This window comes from Arvicola amphibius, chromosome 2 (genome assembly GCF_903992535.2).
Source record: "Arvicola amphibius chromosome 2, mArvAmp1.2, whole genome shotgun sequence".
Lineage (NCBI taxonomy): Eukaryota > Metazoa > Chordata > Mammalia > Rodentia > Cricetidae > Arvicola > Arvicola amphibius.
In genome coordinates, this window is record NC_052048.2 from 134,313,520 (window position 1) to 134,334,344 (window position 20,825).

The 20,825-nt window shown below is 39.9% G+C and overlaps 1 protein-coding gene across 1 annotated transcript in view; it reads left to right on the forward strand.

Moving 5' to 3' along the window:
• Positions 1-20,825, forward strand: part of Lancl2 (LanC like 2) — a 48,328-nt gene that overhangs the window by 11,492 nt on the left and 16,011 nt on the right. The window contains exons 2-5 of the mRNA XM_038319145.1: positions 8,841-8,958; positions 15,245-15,452; positions 16,387-16,534; positions 17,468-17,614. Coding sequence (XP_038175073.1) covers positions 8,841-8,958; positions 15,245-15,452; positions 16,387-16,534; positions 17,468-17,614 — 621 coding nt within the window. The remainder of the gene's footprint in view (positions 1-8,840; positions 8,959-15,244; positions 15,453-16,386; positions 16,535-17,467; positions 17,615-20,825) is intronic.

Below are 20,825 nucleotides of genomic sequence, written 5' to 3' on the forward strand. Positions count from 1 at the left end.
TGTTCCATTGAAGAAATCCATTTTGTTGGCTTTCTTTGAAAGCCGTTTAGTGTCTGAGCATTCCATTTCCTCCAGCCTTCTGAAATCATTCTTGTTTGGTGATTTGTCACAGTCCATCATTGAAAGAAGTAAAGGCTCCAGCAGGAGCTTGAGGCAGTAACTTGTTAGCTTGTTCTCAGGCTCATGCTTGGCCAACTTTAAAACGTGCCCAGGGAATGGTGCTGCCCACAGTAGGCTAGGCACTTCTGCATCTGTTAACTGTCAAGATAACCCTCTGCAGACATAATCTGGGTATCTTTCAAGTGAGAGACTCCCTTCTCTGCTGATGCTAGACCAGGTCAAATTGCCAGTTAAAGCTGATTATGACAACAAGCTTCAGCTCGGATCCTTTTCCCCCACAAGCTTTCTTATGTTTTAGAAATAAGATAATATGAAATCTCTACTTTGTTTTACTTCATTCTGGTGAGAAGGTCTCACTGTGTAGTTTTGACTGACTTGGAACTCACGGAACTCTACCTGCCCCCTGAATATTGTTAGCACCATGATTAAAGGCATGTGCCACCACATCCAGATGCTTTGCTTTATTAAAAAGTACATTCTAAGTGTGTTGAGAGTCCCATGCACTACCAATTGAGCTAGCTGGGTACCTTCATGGTAACTGTCTTTGTCATCTTGTATCCTAAGAAAGAACCGAGTAACAAAATCATTTTTTGATAATTACAATTTTTTTTTTATTTTTGATAATTACAAATTTTAAAGGCTCTTGAGTACTATGTATTAAGATATGTCTATATATATGTCTATATATTTGTGTTATCATATGTATGTGAATTATAAGCATTTTAGTGCATTTTTTTTACTGTTACTTCCTCTTTTGAAGAATAAGTTTTATAAGATCCTTGTATTTGGCAAGCAGCACTAGATACAATTCTAAAACATTAAAGAGAAAAAGGTGATTTTACACCTGTTTGATATCTTATAAAGGTCATTCTAATGTGCCTCATTACATAAAAATATTACTTTTCTGTTGCATATATTTGGGATGGCAGCTTACATAAACAGAAAACCCAAAAGTAAGTAAGATACACATATGCATGACTTTGGTTCTGCTTTTTGGTCAAACTGTGGACTCAAATAAAAGGCCATTGTGTTGGCGGAGGCTGCTCGTTCATTCCCTGCCGTCCAGATCTGAAATGATCACACAGAAACTGTATTAACTAAAACACTGCTTGACCTACTAGCTTAGGCTTCTTATGAACTAATTCTTACATCTTAAATTAGCCCATTCTTATTATTTTTTTATTTTATCACAAGGCTCGTGGTTTACCGGTAAGGTTCTGACTGGCAGCTGACATCTTTCCCCTTTGGCTGCTACATGGTGTCTCCTTGTCTCTGCTACTCTCTCTATATATATTTATATCTGTTTGGATTTCCTGCCTGCTTTACTCTGTTAAGCTGACAGCAGTTTCTTTATTAACCAGTGGCAATAAAACATATTACAGCACACATCACCTCCCACATCATCATTGAATTTGAAAACAAGAACAGTTTCTACTTGGCCATTATAATATGACCTAACTCTTTAGCATATAATTTAAATTTACTTTAAAAAACCCATACCTCTGCCAACAAATTGTATCTACATTTTAAAGCTATTGGATATTTAAGAGGTTATTATAAACTTCCTTAGTTTTTGTTTAAATATGATTATTAAGAAAAATGTTTTATAACTGTTCTAAAGAAAAATAATGAAGAAAAGGAACCATCAAGTAAGAAAAAGATAAAAAAATTCTAAAAATATTTTTAGTAAAGTCCTAGGGACACAAGGGATATACCCTAACATAATAAAGGCAATTTACAGAAAGCACATATCCATAGCCAACATCAAAATAAATGTAGAGGAACTCTAAGCATTTCCATTAAAGTCAGGAACAAGACTAGGCTGTCCACTTTCTCCGTATCTACTCAGTATAGTACTTGATGTCTTGCCTAGAACAATGAAACAACTGAAGGAGATAAAGGGGATCCAGATAGTCAGGGAAGAAGTCAAAGTATCTGTTTTGCAGATGATTCGATAGTATACATAGTGATCCTAAATCGTCCACCAGGAAACTTCTGCAGCTGATAAACACATTTAGCAAGGTAACAGGATAGAAAATTAATACACAAAATCAGTAGCCTTCCTATATACCAAGGACAAATGAACTAATAAAGAAATCAGGGAAGCCACCTTTTACAAAAGCTTCAAAAATGTATTTCTTGGGGTAACTCTAACAAAACAAGTGAAAAACTGGCATTTCTAAACCTTAAGACGTTGAAGACAATATCAGAAGATGGAAAGATCTCTTATACATATAGAATGATAGGATTAATATAGTAAAAATGGTCATACTACTATGGACTCAGTGCAGTCCCCAACAAAATTCCAACACAATTCTTCACAGAACTTTAAAGGATATTTTTCAGCTTCATATGTAAATATAGAAACAAAACAAAAAACCCTCAAAACCAACAACAACAGCAAACAAATAGGACAGCTAGAACAATCCCGAGTAATAAAAGAACTGCCCCAGGTGTTGCCATCCCTGATCTCAAATTGTACTGTGGAGCTATAGTAAAAAAAAAAAAAAAAAAAAAAAAAAACACCAGCACAGTATTTCCATAAAAACAGACAATGTAGATCACTGGAATTAAAGTCCACATACCCATGGACACCTGAGGTCTAATGAAAGAGCCAGAATACACACTAGAAAAAAGACAAGACTATTCAGCAAATGGTGCTGGTCAAACTGGATGGCAGCATGTAGAAGAATGCAAATAGATCCATACTTCTCACCCTGTACAGAACTCAAGTCCAGATGGATCGAAGATCTCAACATAAAGCCAACTATACTGAATCTGATAGAAGAGAAAGTTGTGAATAGTCTTGAACTCACTGGCACAGGAAAGGACTTTCTGAACAGAAGGACATCAATAGTACAAACACTAAGAATAGCAATTAATAGACAGCATCTCATGAAATTGAAAAGCTACTTTATAATAAAGGACATCATCTTTTAGACAAAATGGCAAGCTACAGAATGGGAAAAAGATTTTCTAAATACACGTCAAATAGGGGGCTAAGTATCTAAAAAGGTATAAAGAGATTAAAAAATGGACATCAAGAAAACAAATAATGGCATTCTGCCATACTCATAGATCTGTTCCTTGCTTAGCCATTAGAGAATCCTCCTCCTGCAGCAGATGGAACAAATACAGAAACCCACAGACAGACAACATGCAGAGAGTGAGAGATGTTTTAGGGCTCTCCCCCATCAAATCCCACCCCTTGGGACTCATGGGAACTTCACGGAAGAGGAAATGGAAAGAGTGTAAGAGCCAGAGGGGTTGGAGGACACCAAGAAATCAAGGCCTTTTAGATACAACATGGGTAGCACACATATAAATTCATGGAAACTGAGGCAGCATGCACAGCCCCCGTTTGGGTCTGCACCATACAGGGCCCTAGAAATGAAAGGAGAAGTGGACACATGTACTTGGTTGTTTTATTCTTTTTACTTTTTACTCTTTTTTCTTTACTCCTGGGGCCTGCCACCAAGCTCCCAAATGAATCACACATAGTCTTATTCTTTCTTTTTTTCTTTTTTTATTATTTATTTTACTTAATATTTAAAAAATTTCTATCTTCTCCCCTCCTCTTCCCCCTTCCTTCCCCTCCCTCCACCCATACCCTCACTCCTTCCCTCTCCAGGCCAAAGAGCCATCAGGGTTCCCTACACTATGTTAAGTCCAAGGTCCTTCCAACCCTCCCTCCCCCCAGGTCCAGGAAGGTGCTCAACCAAACTGACAAGGCTCACAGTGAGCCCGTCCATGCCGTAGAGTCTAAGCCCATCGCCATTGTCCTTGGTTTCTCAGTCAGCCTCCACCATTAGCCATATTCAAAGAGTCCGGTTTGGTCGCATGTTCCATCAGTCCCATTCCAACTGATCTTGGTGATCTCCCGTTAGTTCTGTCCCACCATCTCAGTGGGTGAACGCACCCCTCACGGTACTGACTTTTTTTCTCATGTTCTCCCTCTTTCTGCTCCTCATCAGGACTTTAGGAGCTCAGTCCGGTGCTCCAATGTGGGGCTCTGTCTCTATCTCCATCCATCGCCAGGTGAAGGTTCTATGGTGATATGTGAGATATTCATGAGTATGGTTATAGGATCTGGCCTTTTCCGGCTCCCTCTCCTCAGCTGCCCAAGGAACTAGCTGGGGGCATCTCCATGGATACCTGGGAACCCCTCTAGAGTCAAGTCTCTTGACAACCCTAATATTGCTTCCTTAATTAAGATATATGCTTCCATGCTCCCATATCCACCCTTCCTATATCCCAAGCTGGCCTTAGCTTGGTTTGTTTCTAGCCAGCTTTTCTTAACCTATACAAAGGTTATAGTGAATTTTCATATGGGAGGACTCAGCCCAAGTGCATGGTGCCATCCCTGAGTAGCTAGCTGGTCATAGAGTTATTGGAATGATCAAGCCATGAGGAACAAGCCACTAAGCATCACTCGTCCATAGTCTCTGTGTCAATTCCTACCTATAGTTTCCTGCCCTGTTTGGGCTCCTGCTAGGCTTCTTTCTGTGATGGACTCTGATGTGGTAGTGTTTCTGACTGTGTCACGCTGTTTTATTACAGTCATAGAAACCCTAACTTAGACAATGCATCTAGATATTTGGAGCTGGGATCCAAAGATGAGAAAAAAAAACATGGAATATTTATCCATGTGGGTCTGAGTTAGCTGACTAACTAATATTTTCTAGTTCTAGCCACTTATCTGCAAATGTCACAATGCCATTTTTATTTATAGCTGAATAGTATTCCATTGTGTATATAGACCATTTTTATTGTCCATTCATTAAGGCCATTTGGTTTCTTTTCATTCCTTAGCTATTTTAAGTATAGTGGCAATGAACATGGCTAAGCACACTATCTGTAGAATAGGGTGCTGAGTCCTCGGGGCATATGCCAAGAAGTGGCATAACTGGGTCATATGGGAGATTTATTTTTAGCTTTCTGAGATTTTTCCACACTTATTTCCAGACTGGCTGCATCAGTTTGCACTCCCACCAGCAGTGGCTGAGGGTTCCTGTTTCCCTGCCCCCTCTCCAGCGTTTGATGTAGGTGGTTTTGTTGGTGTTAACCATACTGCCTAGGGTAAGATGAAATCTCTTGGTTGTCTTGATGTACATTTCCATAACTGCTAAGAACAATGAACATGTTAAAGATATTTCTTAGCAGTTTTTACTTATTCTTCTGAGAACTTTGTTCAGATCCATAGCCCATTTTTCAATTGTTTATTTTTCTCTTTGAATTTAGAGTTCTTTGTACATTGCTGATATTAACCGTTTGTCAGATGTATAGCTGGCAAAGGGTCTCGCACACTTTGTAAGCTTAATTTTTGCTTGCTTGCTTGTTTCCTAAAGAGCCCAGAAGCTTTTTGGTTCTATGAGGTTCCTCTTGTCAGTTGTCAGCCTTGATTCCTCGGCAGGTGGAGTCCTCTGCACAAGTCCTCTCCTGCACCTCTGTCCTGTAAGTGCTGCTTGTGGTGTTTCTTTGTTTGTGTGTATGCTTGTGTGTTTGTTTCTTGCCTAGAGGTTAAGTCTTTCAGGTTTCACAGCGAAGTCTTTGATCCATTTGGAGTTTGGTTTGTGCATGGTGATAGGTAGGGCCTAATTTCATTTTTCTACTTGTGGACATACAGTCTTCCCAGCCCCAGTTTTGGCAGATGTTATCTTTTCTCCAGTGTATGCTTTTAGCAAGTTTGTCAACTATCAGATGACTGTAGTTATGTGTACCCAAGTACTATTTTGTTCTATTGATCAACATGTTGGTTTTTCTGCAATATCATGGTATTTTTACTACTATAGTTCCGTAATTCTGTATCTGGAATGATAATCCCTCCAGCATTGTTCTTCTTGCTCATGATTGTTTTGAATAAGTGTTATGTTTTCCTTGCATTCTCATTGGCATGTGCTATCATTTGCATATTGATTTTGGCCATTCTGACTGGTGTAACATGTATTTTTGATTTGCATTTCCCTAGTGGTTAAGGATGTTGAACATTTAAATGTTTTTAAGTCATTTGTGTCTCATCTTTGGAGAACCCTCTGGTTAGTTGAGTATCTCGTTTTTAAATTCAGTTGTTTTCTTGATGTTCACTTTTTTCTATATAGTTTAGATACTAACCTATTAAATGAATAATTGCTAAAGTTATTTTCCCATTCTTTAAGCTGCTGCATTGTCCAAATGCTGTGTAGAAGCTTTTCAACTTTATGAAGTACCATTTATTAGTTGTTATTATTAGTGCCGGTGATGTTGGTGTCCTGTTCAGAAAGCCCTTTCCTGTGCCAATGAGTTCAAGACTTTTCCCCACTTTCTCTTCTACCAGGTTCAGTGTATCTTGCCTTACGTTGAGATCTCTGCTCCATCTGAAGTTGAGTTTTGTGCAGGGTGAGCAGTAGAAATTCATTTGTATATTTATGCATGTAGGTATTCTGTTTGACAAGCAACATTTGTTGAAGATATTGTCTTCTTTTTCCCCAGTGTTTACTTCTGCCTTCTTTATCAAACCTCATGTCTGTTTTTATATCAGTACCGTGCTGTTTTTATTACTATATCTCCACAGTAACATTTGAAGTCAGGGATGGCAATACTTCCAGCAGTTCCTTTATTATTCAGGATTGTTTTAGCTGACCTGCATTTTTATGTTTTCATATGAAGTTGAAAATTATTTTTTAAGTTTCTATGAAAAAATACCTTGGAATTTTTATGGAGACTGGATTGAATTACTAGATTAATTCTACCTATCCCTGAGCACAGGGGATCTATCCACCCTCTGGTGTCTTCCCTAGCACAGGGGATCTATCCGTCTTCTGGTGTCTTCTTAGTGGCTGTCTTTTTGTACTTGTTTTGCAATTTTTTTGTCCTCAGGAATTTGTTAGTTGGTTGCTATTTGTTAGGTCTCATTTCCTCTTTTAGGTGGGTGTGTTTGTGATGAGGACTAGGCTGCGGTATAGTTGAACTGTCATTTTCCATGTTCAGACTGTGTTCAAGGTACCACACTGCATTACTAGACCTTCCCCTAGGGTAACTTACTGACTCCAGCATTAGGACCCCTGAATGCATGACATCCAGCACATTCTTTTTCTACTTCCTAGAAGTATTTACTCACTGCCAGGAGTTCCTCTGTGATGGATGGTCTCATACTTATATTCTCTTTTTCTAAGGACTGTTCCGGACCAATGTCCATGTGTTGCTCCATTTCTGGTCTTTACTCCTGATATGATTTTGGCTCTGCTCTGTCTCTGGGGTTCAAACTTTTTCTGTGAGGTGCTTCTATTTGGAACTGCATGTGGGTTCGTCTTACCTTTCTGAATGAGTTCCTGCACTTCTGTATTCAGTGTGTGTTAGTGCTTTGTGTTCTTTGTGGACTTAGCTTCTTTTGGCATGGTTAGGTACTATGTGAAATTATGTTGTAGAGAAATTGTTGGGTGTTTACTTGTAGATAGGTGGCTATAGTATAGTTCAAGGGGCACCAGTCAGTGTGAGCCAGGGGACAGGTTTTCTTCTTATGGGGCTGTTTCAAGGGTGTATGGACTGGGGAGACTCAGGCTGCAGGAAAGCATTTCTGGTCTCATGGGCTTGATCTAATGGTATGTGAGGGTAGTGGGAATTAATAGGTGAGTGGGTGCACTATCTCTGGTCTCACTGGGATTCCCCAAGTGTACGCGTGAGCTCATAGCATACATCTTAGACCTTGCTGAGGTTGTCCAATGGCATTTGGGTCGAAAGAACCTTGAGGGTGTGTGGTGTGCAGTCCCTGACCAAAAGGGGATAGTCTGAGAGCAGGTGGGACAGTAGAAAGCTTTTGTTTGTTTTTTTGTTTTCAGTGTGAGGTGGGGCCTGGCAGAGCCCAGGGTAGCCTTGAAATTATGCAATTAAACCTGGCACTGAACTCTTTGTTTTTTTTGTCTCCACCTCACAAACACCAGGATTACAGGCAAGTGCTACCATGTCTGTAGTGCTTTGGCTGCTATTTTTCTTTAAGAATCATGGCAGGAGCCGGGCGGTGGTGGTGCACGCCTTTAATCCCAGCACCCGGGAGGCAGAGGCAGGTGGTCTGTGAGTTCGAGACCAGCCTGGTCTACAAGAGCTAGTTCCAGGACAGGCTCCAAAAAGCTACAGAGAAACCCTGTCTCGAAAAACAAAAACAAAAAAAAAAAAATCATGGCAGGAAGGCATGTCACTGGGAGAGTGAGAGTTTGAGATGCTTGTCACATTGCACAGACAGAGGGAGAAGAATGCTGGCATTAAGCTGATTCCCTTTTGAACTTAGTTACGGAACCTAGTTCTTGGGTTGGTGCCACCCACACATAGGGTAGGTTTCCTCTCAGTTAAACCTGTTTAGAATTGCCCTCACAGGCACACTCATTGGTGTCTCTCTTAGGTGATTCTAAATCAGTCAAGTTGACAGTGTGAATTAACTATCAACCAGATTTTTCAATGTTTTTCATATGACCAAAAATGTTTGTGTAGTCAAATAATCATCTGTTTTTGTTTTCTTTTATTCTTTGTCTTTGATTTCTGTGAATTATTCTTTATGATACTGTTTATGAGTGGTAACCGATATAAGGCATTGTTTCATTAAAACATTAATTCTGAAAAGTCAGAATAGGCTCTGACTACCTGAGAACCAAATAAGGTCATTTTCGCTATTGTGTCCAGTGCAACTTTCCATTGCTTTCATGAATTTCTCTTCTTATGCAATTAAATTTATTTCTTTCTTTGATTTTTAGATTGTTCCTAACTTCGTAAAGCGTATCCAGCCCAAAATCAAAGATCTTCTACAGCAAATGGAAGAGGGACTGAAGACAGCGGACCCTCATGATTGCTCTGCATATACTGGTTGGACAGGTGAAGTAGTAACCTCTGTTTTCCATTCTGGAACTATGGTATATACACCACAGCTTTGAAATTTTGTCTTTTAAAATGGTGACATTTATACCCTTGAAACTTAGACAGTTTTGTTATGAGCTGTTTTGTAGTCTTCTTTCGGAAGAAATACTGTCTGAAGGTTTGATCTTTAATATGTAGTATATTTTTACAATATACCTTATATACAGCTATGCAAATGTGTGGCAATAAAAGGCTTACCCATGATTTACTTTGTTGGTTTTGGCTTGTTGTTACATTTTCCGTTCTGACAAGTTTTGATGAAATGCCGTCTCTGGTCTTTTTCATAAATGACTACCTGGTTTGTTATGTTTAATTTGATCCAAATAATTTAAATTATTTATATATATATTATTTTAATGATTTATTTATTTATTTGTTTGTTTATTACATCATTTAAATAAAAGTCATATAATTCAGGACCAAAAAAGGGTGGTCTCAAAATTAATTTGCCGTAACTAAGTTTACATTTTTGCTGTTCTAGCACAGGGATTTTTTCTTCCTGGTTCTCATGATCTGTGATGAAGGAGCTCAGATGAGATACACAGAGTATAGTTTAAGGAATAGCAATGCTTATGACAGATTAAGGTTGAACGCGTTGTGAAGGGGGTGAAGTGGGTAGTGGCACAGGGCTCACTCTGTGCTGTAACATTAATTAATGAAGGGTCTGAGGGAAACTGAGCAAAGTGGTCAGTGTGAGGCCTGTTTTAGGTCAGATTTATACTATTTCTAGAACAGATGGCTCTTTCTGAGGGCCTTTTCCTGTTCAGGGTATTGCCAGTCTATTCAGACAGACTATTAGAGAAGAGGCCGGGGAGCTATTTTTGTCCTTTATGAGGATGTCCGCTAGTAATCCTACTAGGTGTGGGGCTCCTGGAACAAGGTTTAGATAGCTGTCTGTTCGTGGCATGACTCAAGTCTCATTCTTTTGACGGGCAATTAGTTTTAGACCTTGATTGTACAAATTCTAGATTAGGATCTAGATTGTACAAGTTCTAGATCTAGTGGTCAGCTCCAATGTGCCCCAGGTCTAGAGTATCTAACTGGCTACTTAACACTACCAGGTAGTCAGAACATTTTCGTAGCTCTATGAGTTTTGTAAAAGAAGATAGACCTTGTTCTCTGGAATTACAGTGATGTCTGATTTACGTGCTCATAATTTACATACAAATTTAGAGACTTTTCTTCTTAGCTTTAAAAAATATTTTTACTTACTCTTTGATAATTTAATACATTTATACAATGTGTTTTGATCATATCTACCCCTACTACCTCTTTCCAACTCTCCAGGACCCAAAACCCATCTTCCTCTCAACTTTGTGTATTCTTTTATATTATTAATAATAATGATAACCCCCTGAATCAAATTCATGTTGAGTATGTGTGTATGGGTCTGGGGTCATCCTCTAGGGCAAGGACAGTCTTATCAGAAGCCACCACATCTGCCAAAGTGACCCAGGGTGATTCTTCCCATCTATGCTGGAGTTTTGGCTGCTTTAATCATACACAGGTCTTGTGCAGGCAACCAAAGCTGTTGTGAGTTGCTGTATGAAACAGCCCACGTCCAGCATTTCATAACCCTTCTCCCCATCCTCTCTTTAGCCCTTACATTCTTCCAGCCTCTCCTCTGTGATGTTTCCTCAGACGTGGAAGGGAGGAGTTTGCTATGGATAACCTATCTCAAGCTGAACACTGGCAATTACTTATTCTTGGAACTTTGATCAGTTAGGAGTCTCTGCATTAACACTGTGGTGCAAACGAAACTAGGCCCGTATCTATCATCTTGCACGAAAACCAACTTTGAATGGATCAAAGGCCTTAATGTGAGACCTGAAACACTGAAACTGCTAGAAGAAAACATAACCAATACACCATTGAAAACTTGGTCAAAAGACCATGAATGGGAAGTCATAGGCCCAGAAAGAATTATATTTTTTCACTAAATGGAAGTATTTTTAAAGTACCCTATATATTTTTATTTGTACAAACAGGTCTGTGCTGTTAACCCGGATCGAGAAGCTTTCTATTTTGTCTCATTGGTCCACACGTCTGCTTGTGGACCAGCACCATCATGTTCCGTCACCCCTCCAGCATTATTCTTTTCTCCAGGATTGTTGTGGCTGTCTGTGGTCTTCTGTGGTTTCAGTTGAATTTTAGGATTGTTTTTTCTATTTCTGTGGTGAATGAACTAGGAACTGTATTGAATCTGTAAATAGCTTTTTGGAAATGGTCATTTTCATGATACTAATCCTACAAATCTATGAATATGTCTCTCTCAGCAGTTTGAAGTTTTCTTACTTTTTTTAACTTTTTATTCATTCTTTGTGTCTTTCACATTATGCATCACAATTCCATTCATTTCCCTCTTTCTTTGTATCCACCCTCTGCCAGTGATACTATGCCACAACTCTTCAGTTTGAACTCTGGCAAATATCCCAAGCATGGTCTCTATCCAGGTTGCTATTATTCCCCTCTGACCTCTTGAGCTGAGCCTCCGAAGCTCACATTGCTGTCAGCACTACCACCTTCTCAGCTCCTGCTAGGATCGCCCATTAAGGCCTACTTACAGCGTTCAACTGCTTTCCTAATCCAAAGTCCCATGTCTTCCACATTCCTCTCAACCATTGGTTCTCAGGCTTCCTAATACTGCAACTCTTTAATACAATTCCCCGTGTTGTGGTGACCCCAACCATAAATTTATTATTGTTCCTACATCATCACTATAATTTTGCCATTATGAATCATAATGTAAATATCTGATATTCGAACCTTCTGAAAGGGTTTTTTGATACCCAAAACAAGTCATGACCCATAGGTTGTGAACTGCTGCTCTAAACAATAACAGGGTCACTATTGTCACAGCAATATTCCAGTCCCTAGTACCAACCTCTGTCCTAGTTGTTCTCTTGTCAAGATGCACCATGACCAAGGCAGCGTATAGAAAGAAGTATTTAATTGGAGGCTTGCTTATAGTTTCATAGGGTTAGTTCATGGTCATCCTCATAGGGAACATGGTGGCAGGCAGCCAGGTATGGCCCTAGAGCAGAAGTTGAAAACTTCCATCTTGATCCATAGGCAGGTAGTAGAGAGACAGTGAGTTTGGGCCTGGTATGGACTTTTGAAACCTCCAGCGACACACTACCTCAACAAGACTACATGTTCTAATCCTTCCCAAACAATTCTACTAAACACATTAGCCTATGAAAGCCATTCTCATTAAACCCACTACACAGAACTTCTGTCAGCTTACAGATTCTCTCTGGTGATCCATAGAAATTTATAGCAGGTTCATTGTGCAGATGCTCCATAGGGGTTAGGCATAAGTGGAGGTGGCTGTGGTGCAGGCCAGATTTGGTGACTCATTGGGGTCAAAGACTCAGAATGCTTAGTGGTCCTAGGGATTCTTGGTAGGTGGGTTTGCAAATTGTTTCTGTGATTTTGTACCTGGAGTTCCAGGTCATATTCGCACAGTTCCTAGTACTGTGGTGAGTAGGGTGGCTGATAGGTAGGTGGTTGAGCAGAATGTGTCTGGGGGTCCTATTTGGAATTCTGGGTTAGAATTCATACAAGATCAGTGCCAGGCCATGCTGTAGATGTGTGACTAGGAAGCAGGTAAAGAAATGGGTCTTTGGTAGCTGCCTGGATTTTCAGGTGAGACTCCAGGAGGTGCCAGAGCTAGGTAGGTTGGTGAATGTTATAAGGGGGAGTTTCTCTATGTCCTGGCAGTCGCTCCCAGATAACCACACAGAGACTTATTATTAATTATAAATGCTTGGCCAATAGTTTAGTTTTATCTCCAGCCAGGTCTTATAACTTAAATTAACCCATTTCTATTCATCTATGTGCTGCCCCGAGGCTCGTTTACCTCATCCATGAACTTCCCAGGTTGCTTCTTCCGTGTCTGACTCAAGATTCCTCCAACTCCACCTTCCTTTTTCCCAGCATTCTCTCTGACCTGAAAATCTTTCCTAGCTGTCAGCCAGTCAGCTTTTTATTAACAATGAGAGCAACCCATTTTCACAGTGTACAGAAGGATTATTCCACAGCAGGCCAGCAGGGGCATGTGTCTGGGGACCTATCTCTCAAATCATTTTTATGTAGGCAGCTATCACTATAAACTTTCCTCTTAGGACTGCCTTCACCTTGCCCCAGAGAATTTGGTGTGCTTTGTTTTTATTTTTATTCCGTTTTAGAAAATTTTTCTATTTTTTGATTTCTTCAGTGATCCATTTATCATTCAGTATGTGACTATTCTTTCAGTGGTTTCTGTTGCTGCTGGTGTCTAGCTTTACCTCCTTGTAGTCTGTTTGAGTACAGAATGTTATTTCAGTTTTACTGTATTTATCAGGAATTGCTTGTCTTCAAATACAGGGCCATTTTTGGAAAACATTCCATGGCCTGCTGCTAAGAATATATATTCTTCAGTGTTTTGGTGAAATGTCTTATAGATTTCTGTTAGATCCATTTGATTTGTTATCCTATTTAATTCCAGTGTTTCTCTGTTGTTTTTTTTCTGGATGGCTTGTGTATTGGTGAGAATGGGGTATTGAAATCATCTACTGTCATTATGTTGGGTCTATAATTATTAATCTGTAGTTTTACATCTAGTAGAAAATGTTTTATGATATTGTATGCACCCGGTTTTGATTGTGTGTGTTTAGAAATTTTATATCACCTGGGGCTATTTCTTTATTGAGAATTTGAAAACTTTCTCATCCTTTCAGGCTATGTTTGAAGTCTGTGTTGTCATGTTAGGATAGCTATGCTTGCCTGTTTCCTAGTTATACTTGCTTATGATATCCTTTCCCATCAGGTGCTGTCTGTCATCGACAGTGAGATATTTTCATGGAGGCATGAAAAGATAGTGTTTCCTAATCCCTTCCGAAGTAAGGAGGCATTCCTAGAAAGAATGGTATACCCTGAGAAGGAACTTTTATAAGTGAAAAGTTGGCAAAATATTGCTGGGTTAGGCAGAGAAGAAAAGGCAAGAAAATGTGCATATAGACTCCTTTAAAGAGCATTACCAAATAGGGGAGGTTGACCTGCAAGAATTGGTGTTATAAGCCACCACTTAGAGGCCATGCTTTCCGTAGGAATTAGGTCACAGAAAACGGTAAAGTAAAATGGAATCATTTACTGTTTGGGCAAGGTGAGTGCTCTAATTTTTTCCCTTTTCCCTTATCTGTGGCCATCTTACAATTGATAGAAAGCTGTGAGACAAAGGTAGAACTGTGTCTCTTCATCTTTAATTAATTCTTTCTTAGGAATAATGCGGATATAGGCCCCAGATGCCCTCCTTGTCTCTATTTTGATAGAGTTATCCCCTAGTTTTTAAATTGGTATATATTCATTGTAATTTTAAAATATGTTTAAGATCAACTTGAACATGTGAAGTACCCTGAATTAGCTACTAAAGAAATAAGCAACTAGATATCTATAGAAATTTAAAAATTAAAATAAAAAGAATAAAAATAAGATTATTAGGTAAATAAAATGAAATCTAGAATATTAAAGAACATCAATTTTAGCTTAAATGAATGTTTTATTTGACCTAGTCGCTGTCACATTTATTTCAGCACTTTCTCATGCAGTGTGCTTTCTTTATATTGATTCATTTTTTATTTAGATGACTTCTTTTTTATTAATACATATTAATTGAACATTGTAATGTAGTTTATTGTGACCCACTGCATATACTGATCAAATGTAAGCACCTTCTCCCACAGTCCCTTAGCTCGGGAGTCAGAGTACCTTTCTAAATAAGTCATTCTCCTAAGGGCTTCTGCAAAGAGCTCTCAGTAGGACTTCTGGCTCTTGTCCTCTGTGAGCGAAGACTTGGGTGAAGAATCTGGGTGTTGCTCAGTGTGGAAGGAAATGATGTGAGGGGAAGCAGAAAAGGAGTTCATCAGCCAGAGATTCAGAGGGGCTGAGGCTAAGCCGGGCGTGAGTCAGAACTGGGAGTGGCTGGAGCCTTCTGTCTTCTTGTCTATGGCTCACCGTGTTGGGCCAGTTAACAGAATTATAAATTTCCACCATTTCATGGCCTTTTCCACCTTAATTTTTGTGTCTTTTGTTTTCAGCTGTTTTCAGTTTTATGAAATAAATTACATTTTTGTTGTTATTGTTTATGTTGTCTATTTCAAGATACACAGTCTTTGTAGAAAATGTTTTGTTTAACTGTAAAATTACTCCCTGAAGGTGAAAGGAAGATAGTAATGAGTCCTTTTGGGGGTGGGGCTCATTCCAGGCATAGCACTTCTGTACCTGCAGCTGTACCGGGTCACTGGCGACCAGACCTACCTGCTGCGATCCCTGGATTACGTGAAGAGAACACTCCGAAATCTGAGTGGTCGCAGAGTCACTTTCCTGTGTGGAGATGCTGGGCCCCTTGCTGTGGGAGCTGTCATCTACCACAAACTCAAAAGTGAATGTGAGTCCCAGGAATGCATCACAAAGTGAGTCTGAAAAATTGGAAATGTCTCCAAATGTTTTGTTGCAGAATTACTGAGCAAACATGGTCAACAATTAGCTGATTTTCTAATCAACAATTGCAAACAGATCTCTCTGAAAAGCGAAATATGTTAGTCTTACTGGTGGGATTATATATATATATACACACATACATGAGTGTCTCTTAATTTCAGTGGGACTTTAATAATCATTCTAAACAATTTTTGATTGCCTTCAATGTATGAAAGTGAGTTCGCATTCATGAAATAGTTGGAGTCAATGTTTAGCTCTTAGTTGTGGTGATGATGAAGTGTGAAGGGCCCTTTTTTGGATCTGGTAGAGTATCTGGCCCGTGAGGACGTCTGATGTTGAAAGATGGAGCAACTTAGTCTTACCTACGCAGTAACTACATCTCAGCTTTGTCTTACTCGGATTTTACATCACTTTCTTTTAATACTGTTTCTTAAAGTGTGAACTCTGTTTGTACTGTATGATTTAGAGTAGTAGAGAGGTGGACATTTGGGGCTGAAAGAATTTTTCTCAAAGCTGGAGATTGAATCCAGGACCTCATACACTTTTAACACTGGCCTACATCTCCAGCCCAGATACTTCTGGTCTTAATTTTGTTATTTGAATATATATTTATTTATTATGTATATAGTGTTCTGTCTGCATGTATGCCTGCATGCCAGAAGAGGGCATCAGATCTCATTACAGATGGTTATGAGCCACCACGTAGTTGCTGGGAATTGAACTCAGGACCTCTGGAAGAACAGTCAGTGCTCTTAACCTCTGAGCCATCTCTCCAGCCCCTAATTTTGTTATTTGAAACAGGAATTAGTAGAGAGGTTTTGATTGTTTTATGAACTTTTTACTTTTCGGTCATAATTGAGAGACTTTTAGGCATTTTCTGGGATAACCCTTTGTCTTGTTGGTTAGACTTCTACAGATGCACAGAACCGTTGTCTGTCAAGAGTCAGAGCTTCCGGATGAGCTGCTGTACGGACGGGCAGGTTACCTGTATGCCCTACTGTACCTGAACACAGAGATCGGCCCCGGCACTGTTGGTGAGACAGCTATTAAAGAGGTATTGTGGGCCTGCTGGACCTACCAAAGCTCAAAGCTAACTGATAGCATACAGTTGTATTAATACCCGGCCTCTTTTTCTAGGTAGGATTAGTTTTTTTTTTTTTTTAAAGTATCTCATAAAATATCTTTTAGAAACGGCTAATTTTCTTCTCAAACATCTTTTAAAAAATCAGTGAGTTGTGTTAGTTAGGTTGTGTTTCATTGGAACTACGTAGTTCAACTTCAAGAGGTTAGAGGGAGGTGATCCTAGCTGGGTATCTGTGTTCATTTCATCATGCTCTGCTGTCCTCTGCATGTACCCATCCACATAACCAAATAGTCTGGCACCCGTAGCCTGCTTGGAAAGGAAAAGAAGCAGCTTCCTTGGTCAGGGTTCCACTTACAAGGTGCCCACCTCACATCTGCTCACATCTCATTCGCACAACCTAGATGGCTGGCTAGAAGGCTGGATGGACGCCCGTCTAAAACTCGCAACACTTTACAAAGTGGTTCTTTGCCATATAGTCATTCCAGCCATTAGACCATAACACAGAAGACCCCGTTCCTCAGCACCCCGCAACTTCATCAGTGAAACTAGTGTGTGGACCGTCTTAGAGATGTACTTGCTGCCTTTCAGAGAAAACCTAACAGCTGTGAAGCAAGTAAGAAGTTTGGGGTAGTTTTTTAATAGGAAGGTTTTATAAAATTTAGTCAACTTTTTATACTAAGAACTTCAGTTCCCTAAGTAGACTTTTTAATGTTTTCCCCTCAAGCATTGCTTTCTGATTTCTCTCTGACTGAATTTATTAAATAAAAGTAATTGTTACATAATGGATGCTTAATTTTTTTAATTAAATAACTTCTCTGTCTTCTCCCACACACTAATGTTAATTAGAGTGGATGAAGATGCTTGTAAGTTGTTTTGATTTCTAATGTCTCCTTGTCTCCACAGGTAGTCACTGCTATTATTGAGTCAGGAAAGACTTTGTCAAGGGAAGAAAGGAAAACTGAGCGCTGCCCCCTGCTGTATCAGTGGCACAGGAAGCAGTATGTCGGAGCAGCCCATGGCATGGCTGGAATCTACTACATGTTAATGCAGGTATGTAAGAGTTCTCTGGGATAATAAACATAGTGACCATATATAATACATTAGACCAATACGAACGGGGTATTAAATTCTTCATAGAGACCAAATAGACTGAATTGAGGGTTCTACTTTGACTCACAGATAATTAACTTGGCTTTACAGCAATGAATTCCTAAAAGTGCATTCTGTGTCTAGTTTGTCCCAGAATAGTCGCTTGTCACCCCCTGCTCCCTTCTGCTCTCATCCTCCTCATCAAGTAGGGACTCTTTTTTGTTTGTTTGTTTGTTTGTTTTGTTTTTTTTCCTATGTGAAGAGGATTTTTTATTCCATAAGTTTGTCTCTTAGCATGCACATATTACATTTAAAATAAAGAATAATTGCAACCAATAAATGTTTCGTTTTACCACTGGGAGAAAAAGTATTCTGTGTACAAAGAAAAAATGAACTCAGTTCTGTAATGCAAAGAGATGCTGGGATGGCACTTGTGTAGAGATGACTCTCTGAAGCCTGATGATTGGCTGCAACGACATTCCACAGTAAACCCCAAACCTCCCCAAAGCGAAAGACAGAGCTTTTAGAGAAAGAAAGCAACATGCAACATGTGCATGGAAATGAACCAGCTAATGTCAGAGAGAGAGGCGGGGGGATTCAAAACAGAAGGAAGCAGTTGCATGTGTTTGCTCATGACTACAATCACAGAACTCTAGAGGCTGAGACAGGTGCCTTGCCATGAGTTCTAAGTAGCCAGAGAAACATTCTGAGTTCTCGACCTGCTTAACCAAGTAGGGACTCTTTAATGCAGGTATGTGCTTCAGATTCAGATTCTTGAGTTGATGTTGTTCTTTAAGAGAAATGCGGATTATGAAAACTTTACTTACTTGCTTTTAAGGTGAGGAACACAGAAGCACTCTTTAGTAACTGCTGTTTAGAAATATGGGCCAGCTTCTACAGACACAGTTCAGGAGTGTCATGGAGCTAGCCTGCTACCAAAGTGGCTACATGTGTTACGTGCATATCCTCAGCACCATACCGCCTGTCCTGTGGTCACTCCATCTCTCGTTGTCATTTAGAAGACTGGCAGTATAGTCTATATGAAAACTTTTCCAAATGCATTTGAAAAGTGGAAGTCCACTTTTGCAGTGGTAGGATAAAGACAAAGTTCTCTTTCAAATCCTTTCTAAATAACAGGAATAAGGAACACAGAAGTTCCAGCTCTTTGATGAAACTAGGAACATGTAGGATCCCAGAAGGAAAAGGTATAAACTGAAAATAAGTTTTAAAATGTTAAATGACCTAATGGGACAGAGGATCACACAGAAATGCCCAAGCAAACTGTCAGCAAAAAACCAGTTGGTTTTTCCTGCAGAACCATAGAACTGGGGAACTTAAATACAACAGAAGCTGCACCAGTCCATGTCTGTGTCGAGATGAAGCCAGTGTAGTGGAGGAAGGGGCTTCTTCAGACATCTATCTCTAAGGGGCTTTTGGATCTGTTAGACCCTTCTTTCCTATAAGCAACAAAAGGAGTTGGGGCTTGATAAAGAAAACATCTGTTTTGATCAGAGAAGGCCAGGCCAAGAAGAGAGCAAAGGGAGCTGAATTCCACATGGCACATGGGAGCACCATGTTGCATTACTGGCCTCAGACACCTTTCAAACAGCAGCCAGTGCAGCCTCTGCCCCAGGGAAGAGACTAAAATCTTCCTTTGGAGACTCTAATTTTGTAATTTTGCTGTTGTTGTTGCTATGACTATATTCATTTTAGGTAGACTTTATACTGTTTCTAAAGTCTCTAGGACAAGCAGCTTTCCCGGGGGGACTTTTGTCTTATTCAAGTAGTTAGCCATCATAGAAGGGAGCAAAGCTATAGTTCTTTTATTTATCGAGAAGCTTCTGTTAAATGGTAAACATACAAGGCTTAGGGTCTAGGTCTAAGTAGTTATCGATCTGTGAACTCAAGGACTGTTCCAGGATGCCATGTCTCCTCTCAGAGCTCATTCCTCTGACCAGTTACCAGAGTCTTGAGGTTCCAGTTCTTAGCTTTATGGGCTGTTAATTATGAGAAAGAAGTCCAGCCCTGATGTCCTGATCCTGCTTATGTTTAACCAGAAGCTGTGATAAATTCCCTGCAGACAGCTTAAGGGACTCGTGAATCAATAAGATTCATTGCAGTTGAGGAGAGCATGGGGTCAGGAACATGAGGCATCAGCAGCCAGAGCTCAGGCTGGAAACAAAGCCTACCAGCTTCCTTCAGCTAGGGCACACCTCCTAAAGGTTCCAGGACTTCCTAAAACAGTGCCACCAGCTGGAGAGGAGGGGTACTTCAGATTCAAAGTATGACACCTATCTCAGGTAGAAGATGTATAAACAACAGGCATTTTTAAGCCCCCTGTTGTTGAAAAATGTTGGCTAGGTATCTGAATGGTTGATTTGTTGTTTACATCTGCCTAAGCCACAGTGCCTAGACATTTGGTTAGACATCCTATACATTTCCTTGAGGTTGTTTTCAGATGAGACGAGATGAGCCCAGCTAACACAAACAAAGGCTGACTTTGGGCAAGCACAGGGTGTTCTCCAGCAGACTGGTTGTGGACTTGGATAGCATTAGCTCTTCCTGAGGACAGGGCCGTCTGCTTTAAGCCTTGAACTACAACTCTCCCCCACTGGTGTTTACCCTAGTCACACGTTAAGCTCATAGAATTTAATTCACCAACCAATTTCTTAACATCAAGAAGTAGTTGCATAGTTTAGTCTAGAAAGAACACAATGAGTAGGAATATAGCCAAAAACGGTGATGAGAAAATGATATGGGGCTGATGAGAAACAAGGCTAAAATCAGTAGGCCAGGATGTTGTAAATAGGAGTGCGGGCTGCTTTTCGTCCCAGCTAGCTTTACACCCGAAATAATTACATGGAAACTGTACTCTTTTAAATACTGCCTGGCCCATTATATCTAGTCTCTTTTTGGCTAACTCACATATCGCTTTAACCCATATCTAGTAATCTTTGTATTACCACAGGGTTGTGGCTTACTGAGAAGATTCTAACCTATGTCCATCTCTGGCCAGAGCTTCATGGTATCTGCTTGACTCTGCTTTCTTTCTCCCAGCATCCTGTTCTGTCTACTCCACCCACCTAAGGGCTGGCCTATCAAAAGGCCAAGGCAGCTTCTTTATTTAACCAATGAAAGTAACACATAGACAGAAGGCCCACCTACTCCACCA